The sequence below is a fragment of the Hypanus sabinus genome, chromosome 6, assembly GCF_030144855.1.
Source record: "Hypanus sabinus isolate sHypSab1 chromosome 6, sHypSab1.hap1, whole genome shotgun sequence".
NCBI classification, from domain to species: Eukaryota; Metazoa; Chordata; class Chondrichthyes; order Myliobatiformes; family Dasyatidae; genus Hypanus; species Hypanus sabinus.
In genome coordinates, this window is record NC_082711.1 from 160,983,266 (window position 1) to 160,993,473 (window position 10,208).

At 37.4% G+C, this 10,208-nt stretch overlaps 1 protein-coding gene across 1 annotated transcript in view; it reads left to right on the forward strand.

The window, feature by feature from the left end:
• Window positions 1-7,788, forward strand: part of pipox (pipecolic acid oxidase) — an 82,749-nt gene extending 74,961 nt beyond the window's left edge. Inside the window, exon 8 of the mRNA XM_059973303.1 lies at window positions 6,289-7,788. Coding sequence (XP_059829286.1) covers window positions 6,289-6,413 — 125 coding nt within the window. The 3' untranslated portion in view covers window positions 6,414-7,788. The remainder of the gene's footprint in view (window positions 1-6,288) is intronic.
• Window positions 7,789-10,208: the final 2,420 nt, after the last annotated feature.

Consider the following 10,208-nt stretch of genomic DNA (forward strand, 5'->3'; position numbering starts at 1 on the left):
AAAGAGTTGCTTCAATCTCCATGCAAACCAGCTCGCCGGCTACTTTAGCATTGATGTTTCCATTGATACAGTGATTTCAACTGCTCTTTTAAACCTGAATTTGCTTCAGTTAGGAGCAATTTTTGAATGATTTCTTGTAAGATTCCACAAAGTAAACAAACTCTCAGTGCATCATGAAGCCCATTACTGAACTGATAATGCTCAGATAATCTTTTCAATTCAGGCACATGGGTTGTAATGGAGTCTCCTGCAATTTAATTGTGCTGATGTATTCTGCAAATCAACAATGCTTTGTTCTAAATGTTTCCTGCATTACTTTCGTGATATCAGCAAAGCTCATAGCTGCTGGTTTTATCTAAGCAAACTATATGCTCTTGCACATATTGCACTCAGAAAAACTGGCATTTGTTTCTCATTGGCTATTTCATTTGCTTCAAAATACTGCTCAATTTGTTCAGTTAACTGTTGTGCAATCAAACACACCTGTCTTTCCAATGTAGCTAGCCATTTCCGCTTTTTAAAAAATATATTATAATCACCCGGTACTAACTGTTCATAAACCCATAATTTTGCCTGTTTACTGTCTTTTTTAAAACTTGATCATCTCTTTTCCTTACTGAAGAAAGAAAAATGTGCTGAGCTTTTCGTTAACTCAAACATCTCACTCTCCCCTTCTGAAGAACAGGTAGGTAGGTGTCTCAGATTTGTTTTAAAACTTCCCTATTGCCACTGTTAGGTTTTGTAACTCCAAAACACAAAACTAATTGAAAGAAAAACACGAAGGCCAGGAATAACTCGGAATGTTTAGTTTTACATTAGTGAAGAGTGCACATATGACGTGGTGGCATAATTCACGTACTTTGTACATATAACCCACAATGAATTACATAACAAACAAGGCTTAATCAAACAATATATTTACACTATTATTCAAATATTATAGAAATAGTAAATACGTAACAGCTATTACTTTATCTCATTTTTTCTGTCTCCATAAAGGTTGCCTGACTTGATGTGAATTTCTGATCATTTCTGTTTTTATACCAAATTTCCATAACCTGCAGGTCTTTGCATTTTTCCTACAGAATCATTTGGAACTTGATTAAGATGAAACTTGCACAATTATATAAGAAATAACTTGATGTCCGATATGCATGGAATGGAGGAATAAGGCAAAATTAAACCCAAAATATGTACCAATGACATAAGGGAAAGAGTCATTGGTGGGGTATAAGCTTTCTGTAATTATGCAAATAAATTATTCTGTCCAGCACTTTATTGGAGGCCAGATGTGTATGTAGTAAATATGTTGCAGAAAGATTACTTATCAAAAGTAGCCAGGATTTAAATTGACTTTAGTTCATTATATAAAACTTTCCTTTAACACTACATGGAGTAACCCTCCTTATTTTTTAAAACATACCATCCTTAAGTAAGTGACTGCAGGTTTGTAACTTATTGTTCGTCCTGAAGTTCATTTCTAATTTGTTACCATGTCAGGGCAAATGCAAAACGAGCCCCCAAGCCACAGATCCAAACTGCAGCCAATTTATAATTTAAATAAAGGTAAAACCATCATGAATGTAAAAGCTACTTTTGATTGAAGGTTTCCCTTCCAGGCTATTTTTTTTAATGCCCATCAGGGCTCTACCTGTTGGGTCCAGCACAGCTACTGTATATAACAATATATTTTCTTGCTGTGCTGACCAAACAGCTCTAATGGATTTATAAATTACATTGCATTGGGAAATAATAAATGATTGTTCAAGAAATTGTGACCATTTCTTTGACAAATTTTATAGGCACTTAAAGAGCAGCTATAAATTCCATTCCATTGAGACATTACTGGTATAATTTAGAACAACATGACCTGTATGTAGCCATTTCAATCTGTATCACAGCTTTTGTTTTAATGGTTTCAAATGATTTCCCGACATTGCTGCAGAGCAGATATGTCTTTCCTTGAAGTGCTAACTCTCAATAGATATTGCCTGACCTGCTGAGTGTTTCGAACACATTAGAGATTCTGCAGATGCTGGAAATCTTGAGCAATGTACACAAAATGGAGTGGCCCAAAATGTTAACTGTTTATTTCTCCCCATAGACGCTGCCTGATTTGTTGAGTTTCTCTCAGATTTTGAGGTTTTGTGTTGGTCTGAGTGTTTCCAGTGTTTTAGATTCCCAGTATATGCAGTTATTCTGATTTTCATTAACTACTGAAAAAAAACTAATTGGTCTGAGTTTTAATTTCTGAAATAGTGAAATTCCACAAGTCTTACCTGCAGGAGTAGTAAGTTGGGCATGTAAGGTCTGGGATTACTCAAGGGACCCCTAAAATGGAAAAAAAATGAGAACTTTCTAGATTCTTGGGGCGTAACAACCAAGGATAGAAATCTTAAAATCTGGAAGATTTGGAGCATATGGAATGTAATTTGGAACCTGTTAAGGGTGAAGGAAGACTTATGGAATATGAGAAGGGAAGCTTCAGAAGTGCTCAGGGATCCAATTGGACTGAAATGGGGATCTGAAAATTTTGTAGGCCAAAATTTGTCAGAACTCAAGTCTGCTAGAAGCAAGGGAGGGTAAAGTGTAGAATTTTCAATACTTAATATGCAAGAGAGATGAATTCTTCAATAATCAGTGGTCCTTTGGGGGAAAAACTAATTGAATGTGCCTGGTAGTAATTGTAATATTACTTCCTATTATGTTGCTAGCGTTTAGGATGGCAATTAAGATCTTCCATCTCTGTTCATCTTCCGGGCTTCCTTCATCATGTCAATAGCTTTGTCTTGGTTTTTATTACTGTCATGTAAGTCCCAGGTGGAGACTCAGGAATATTGTTGCACTCAGATGTAGAAGGCTTCTTCATTGCTAGTTCCATAACTATTTTGTTTTACTGGTCAGGCTTGTTAGCTCTAAGCTGAACTCCCCCAAATCTGGAGGACCAGTGAATCACTCTTAGTCTGGCCTCTAACATTTGATCCCTTTAGCATGGGTGACCCTACTGAGAGCCAAAAAATCATAAAGACCTGTCTGGGTCATTGAGGAATTGTAATACTGCTCCACACAAATTTGAATGAACTTCAGGACTTGGGTTAGAGTGGGAGATAAAGGGTGTGTGGTTAAAGCAGCACGAGCTCCCTCTATCTGAGACAAGGAAAACCTACACATTGTGGGAGAAACTGAAAATAACTAATCTTGGCAACGTTTTAGTAATCTGATGATTTTATGCTGTCATCACACTACAACATATTGAAGCATTGTACACGTAGCGGCCACTTTATTAGGTACAGTAGACACCTAATAAAGTGGCTACTGAGTGTGTTTTTATACATTCATGGCCTTCTGCAGTAAGCCTCTTCCAAGGATCGACATGCTGTGCATTCAGAAGTGGTCTTCTGCACACCACTGTTGTAATGCGTGGTCATTTGAGCTATGTTGTGTTCCTGTCAGCTTGAAACAGTCTGCTGATTCTCCTCTGACCTCTCTCACTTACAAGGCATTTTCACTCCCAGAACTGCCGCTCACTGGGTATTTTATGTTTTTTGCACCATTCTCTCTAAACTCTAGAAACTGTTGTGCATGAGAATTCCAGGAGATCAGCAATTTCTGAGATTCTCAAACCACCTGTCAGGCACCAACAGTCATTCCACAGTCAGTCACTTAGATGACAATTCTTCCCCATTCTGATGTTTGGTCTGAACAACAACTGATCATCTTGATTATGCCTGTGTGATGTTATGCATTGCATTGCTATGGGCTGATTAGGTATCTGCATTAGCGAGCAGGTGGACCTTATAAAGTGGCTGTTGAGTGTATTTCTGAGAACTACCCAAGCATAAGTCCTTCTGTACCATCTACCTCTACACCATCATCTTGACCGGCCTCCCCACTGAATAGATCTAGCTGACACTGCCTTGGCAAGTGATTAAGACTTCGGATTTATTCTCCTTTGGCCTCATTGCCTCAGAGTTGAAATCAATTGACTGAATAAAAAAGAAAAATCTGGATTAAATTCTGCTAAACATCTTGAGATAAGTTGAAAAGCTGCAATTAGAATGCAAATATTTCCAAATAACAGAGAGGGTCCAGAGAAGGTTCACGAGAATGATTCTGGGAATGGGAGAGTTAACATACGAGGAACATTTAATGGCTCTAGACTTGTACTCACTGGAGTTTGGAAGAATGAGGGAGGATTTCGTTGAAACCTATCAAACATTGAAAGGCCTAGACAGATTGGATGTGGACAGGATATTTCCTATGGTGGATGAGTCTAGGACCACAGGGTACAGTTTCAGAATAGAGCGGCATCCATTTAGAACAGAGATGAGTAGTAATTTCTTCAGCAAGAGTTTGGAGGATCTGTGGAAATTCATTGCCATCAGTGGCTGTGGAGGCTAAGTGATTGAATATATTTAAAGCAGAACTTGATAGGTTCTTGATTAGTCAGGGTGTTAAAGGTTAAGGTGAGAGAAAGGGGTTGAGTCAGATAATTGATCAGCCGTGATGGAATAGGGGAGCAGACTCGATGGGTCAAATGCTTAATTCTGCTATTATGTCTTGCTGTTTTTATAAATCAACTAAGGAAAAATGCTTGGTCGTCTTACTACCTGGGGAGTCCCACTACATATTGTATAAGGTGGGTTTAAAAAATACTCCTTATTTAACTTCCCATAAACTGGATCAAAATATTTCTTTTGAATGTTCTGACCATTCAGTGAGAACATTAAATGTTAGTAAACATTTTAGGTTCAAAACATAGTTGTATGTGCGTGTGAACATGATCAAGCACAATCAAACACATTACAGAGCTCCCTCTTGGCATTTAGGGCTTGATTTGTGATGAGAACAGAATAATAGAGTAGAGTTGTGGAGGCTGCAAATTGGACTCTGAATAATAGTTGCACATCTAGGCCACAGTGTAAATGAAGCCTGATATAGTAACATGATTAGAGATTTCTTTTTTGATGATCGCACTTCATTCTTACAATCTGTGACTCACTGCCTACCAAATGTTATTCTATTTAAAACAAATTACACGCTAATTCTGTGTTCTTTTTCAGTACTGTGAAGTACGTCTTTACTGCAAGATGCTAAGCTTGTATAATTTGATATACTATTTTATGCATTTGGTGTGGGCAGTACATTGAAGAAAGCAAAGAACAAGACTGAGCCTGGAAAATTTAAAGATGCTCTGTAGTGGTGTAAACAAGGCAGATGACCAATTAAATTGGGCACAACTGTCACGACCCTGTTTTTTGACACTCTTTATCAAAGTTGTGAATCCAAATTCCAGTGCAGAGATTTGGGCTGATACTTTATGTAGAATTGAGTGACAGCTGCATCTTATGCTGCACCATAGGGAGGTTCTCTTCTTAAGAAGGAACTTGAAGACAAGTCCCATTCTGTCATTAAAGGTTAACTTAAAAGTTTCCTTGACATTATTGAAAGACATTTGCCTGAATGTCCTGCCTTTTTTGGACCCATAAAGTATGTAAAAACTTTATTTTGTTTGCGTCTTCTGAGCAGGACAAAGAAATACAGGTCTGGGTTAAAGTATAGTTGTGGTCCAAAGGTGTTAATCAAAACTGAATATGATCTGATTATTGAAACAAAGACTTCAATGGCTTTGAGAATATCATCACAAGTAAGTAACCTGTTATCTTAGCAAAAAAAGATTCTCCCCATGCCCTGGGCGATGATTATCCCTTAACCAATATCTCAGTTGAATCTTTAGATATTCATTGCTCTTTGTAGAAGTTTGAAATGAGTTAAATATTTTAGCAAGCTTACATTGTAAAATGACTAAATTTGAGTAGTGATTTGTTGTAAAATGATATATAATGTCTGAAGATTATTTAAGTCATTCTGTAAATATTCACAGCTAATTACTTGATCTCCCTGGTCAGAATATCCAAACACATAATAAACACAATAAAGTCTGCAGATGCTGGATGTCCAAAACAACACACACAAAATGCTGGAAGAAATAATGCTTCTACTTCCTTTAGTGGGTCCAGGAGAAGGAGGAGACTGAGATGCTGTCAGTGCTTCTGTTGCATTTGGGATGGCAGCTCTTGAGGACAATTATCATCAGTTACTTGGTCTGGAAGAGCAGTTTCATTGATTTTATGTGATTTAAATAAATTTAATCTGGGCAGCATGGCAACAGATTTATTTTTGATATTTGCTCTGATAATTTAGCAGTCCTGGAATTTGAAAGAGAGTCAATTTTATTTATCAGCTTTTTAATCTTTAATTATGGGTCATATTTTGCTTTTTTTTTAGGGCATGGTTTCAAGCTTGCCCCAGTGGTTGGAAAAGTCCTCTCTGAGCTCTGTATTGGGAAGAAACCATCCTATGATCTTTCTCCTTTCAAAATTAATCGCTTCTCATTAAAATCTTTGCTTTAAGACAATGATAAAGATTTGTATAATAATTTTAATGGAGAAATTATTTTATCAATAAAAATAACAGTGCAAGGTAAAAATTCTGATCAGGAAATAGAGTGTGTATGTAATTCTTTTCTGGAAACCTCACAGAAGAAACAGTTACCTTAAAGAGGTTAAATCAAAATGGCTGGAATTTAAACAGCATTATAAATTAGATAATTGAGCTGATTATCATTTATTGGTATTTTATTGTTTGAAGTAAAAGGATATGTGAGGTTGGTATGGTGCAAGGCTTCCAGGTGTTATGTGTTGATAAAATTCACCATCAGTCCACTGGGTAAGTCAGCCATTGTGTTTCAAATATTATTATGTTCAGCTATTCAAATGGAATTTGTTTGTATTAGGTTTTTTTTTAATTCAGTCTGGCAACAGTTAATACACTGTTGGGAGGCAAATAGTTCTAATTCGTTGTAGTAGACACACAAGCAATTTATATTGTTTTTAAATGATGAACTTTTTATCCTGTGTTAATTTAAACAAGCTAATATTACAGACACAAAGCAAAGTTAGAATTAGATCTGAAAATTTCCTTCTCATTTGGATATTTTGAATTGACCTCTGTAAGTTTATTTTCTGTTGGCTCCACATCTAGCATCTTGTTTATCTGACTTTTCAGGGGTGGCAATATTTAAGCATCAGGATGCTTTGCCTTTTACACTAATTCAGTGGGTGTCCATGACCAACATGGAACCATAGGTTTTGCTACAAGTGAGGCACAAGATTTTTGTTGGTAGCAGGGCTCTTTCTGGTTTATATGAATGTCAAACTTGAACTCCCAGTGCATGGACTTGAGGTTCTCTGTGCCATGACAAAGATCCCTTTGCCACCTAGAGCAATTGAATCAGTAGGGACGTTGCATGTTTTTCAGGACTCCCTTGAGTTCTTTTTCTTCTCTGTCCATTTGGTAGTCTCTTACTGAGACAAGTCTCAGAATAGATTACCTGTTTAGGGAGGCTCAATGTTGGTCAAGCAAGCAACATCATGTAGGAGCCAGTTACCTATTTTCTGTCAATATTGTACTTTGTGGCTCTTTCATAATGGTAATCTGTCACATGGATTGGGGGTGCGGTAAAAGCAAATGAGCACAGTTACGTATTCACGCTTTGTCTCAGTTTAGTCAAGTGAAGAAGGGGAGTTAATTGCAAACTAATGATTTTTCTTGTTGACTGCTAATTATGCTAATTTCATTTAGTTATGGTATTTACACTATTGTACTGCTTAGTATCGCTAATATCGCTATTAGACTGCTAATTAGATTGTTATACCATTACTTTTGTTTGTTTTACATCACTGCAAAATCAATTGTCTTTGGCTTCATAATAAACGATCAAATGTACCTATCTCAATTTGGATATTCATTATTTGGGAGTAATATTCATTACCCTGACTTAGTCTCTCAGTGGTTTTGCTTTGCTTACAAGTAACCACTACAATATCCTTCCTAACAGAGCTGGGAATGTTGGCCTGGGAGTGGATGTTGATGTTGGTTTCCTTGGCCTGGGAGTGGATGTTGATGTTGGTTTCCTTAGCCTGAGAGTGAATTTGGAGGATTTTGCAGAAGCAGCATTGGTAATATCTGTCCAATGCTTTGAGATGCCAGCTCTAAGTAGTCCAAAAGTCATGGAAGCACATAGGAAAGCAGTGATGCTGCTGCCCAATTGACACTGAGCTTAGCATAGGGTTTGAGATCTTGATATTCATATACCCTTCAGCTCAGATAATCACAGGCTGTGCAGGGGGACTGGAGGTGATGAGGAATTTCATCTTTAATGTTTAGTTGTGCTGGAAGGTGGCACCTAAGTGATCCATGTCACCCATATTCTTGCACTTGGCAATTAATTTTGGATGATGCTATTCTACAAGGGTCCTAGGTTTATAAACAATGCTTACTCTGCACATACAGAATGTAAGACTTCCACCTGGCAGTGAATGTTGAATTGGAGTTTGTCCACAGAATGCATGTATGAGCAAACGTCATATGGCATTGAAATTGGGGTAGCATTGGTTCTGAAGTGGTGTGGTACAAGTTGAAGAGTTTCCATGAGTCATTTAAACCAAATCCAGTCCAGCCAGAAAGAGATAATGTGCAATGTTGCAATGAAAAAGGATTTCAAGATTTGCTTGGGGGTGGGTGGAAATAGAACAATGCTACTCCCACATTAGGTCAAAAGATTTGTGATGTAAAGAATTAGTGGTGGGTAGAGGGAACACAGAAGGTCTAGCAGTTCTCTCTCGCCATGATGTAGGCAGATTTTTCAAAACTGCCTGATGCCTAAACAACAGAAAGTCACATTCTGCTGAGAGAAGAACCGTAGGGGAGAAGCAGAGGGTTAACACTCACTGGAGATGATGCTTTGAAGTACTTGTTGCACAGTTAAGAGAGTGGGCAGCTGACACAGCTCTTGTTCACTGGGAATAACTTTTTTACAATGACAGCAACGTACTGAAAGACAACATTTGGCCTCTGCAAAAAGTGGTCAGAACAGTTTTGCAATATTGAGAATTGCATGTAAAGTCAAATATTCTTGTTCTTCCATAGAATATTCTGTTAGTCATGCAGTGCATACCACTATGATAGGAGTTAATTTTTCCTTGCAAGTAAAGTTAGGATTTAACATAATATCATAATGATAGTCCAATAGATCCATATGTTTGGGTTTCTTGCTGAGCTTCATCTTACCAGTGTTATGTTTAACAGGGAAACTTGAGATTTTAGATCCATATTTCTTGAAATGTTTAGTAACCCTGCAATATTCAGAGTGGTGAAAGGTGAATGAACTACCTGCAGAGTGTCTGCTAATGTCACATATTAGAAACAGAAATATTCATGAAGCTTGTTTCTTATCTGTGATAATTCTATCAGCAAGGGAGGAAACGCATGACAACGACCTTATTTTTAGGAACTTGTAAACTATAAATTGGCCAATACTTAAACAGTTTCACTGTCATTACAATTGCAATCTTCACTGTTATGGTAAAATTGGCAGCAATTTAAGTTTTAATTTGTATTGTTTCGCCAGACGCCAAAATTGCTGTCAATGATTCAGAGCTCTTCTTGTAGGCTGCTGCTGTTCTGCATCCTTCTCTAAGATAATAGAAGAATATTGGTAATCTGAAGAGATTTGGGCATTTACTTATCCTTGCTTTAGTAATGCACACTAAATGCTGAAGGAACTCACAGGTCAGGCAGCATCTATGGCGAGGAATAAACTCGGTGCTTTGAGCCTACACCCTACATCAGTCCTATCCATAGATGCTGCCTGAACTGCCATATTCCTCCAGCATTCTGTGTGTGTTTCTTAAGACTTCCTGCATCTGCTGAATTTATGTGATCCTTGCCTTAATTGTTTTGCTCTAAATACCCTGAAAATGTTTCATAAGGTGCACATGACAATATTTTGTATTTCTAGCTATAACTGGATCTTAGCAAACCTTCGATCTCTACTAAAAATTCATTTCTTGCACATGGAATACAATTACCAAAATATATATATTTAATATTGTTCTGAGGCCTTCAGTCAGGATTGAACATGAATGTTGCACCCTAGCTGTCTACATGATACACAAACCAGGCTAGTGTGATACGGAGAGCAAATTGTTGCTCATGTAGTAGGTTCCCCTTCTACACACAACTGATGAATCCAAAGCAATGGCGATATCACAGGAGTTGCCAATCAGTGTTAAAATCAATGTAGGACTGTCTTAGGGACTCCAGCTCCAGATTTTTTTCTCAGGATTTACTCCCGAACCCTTCAC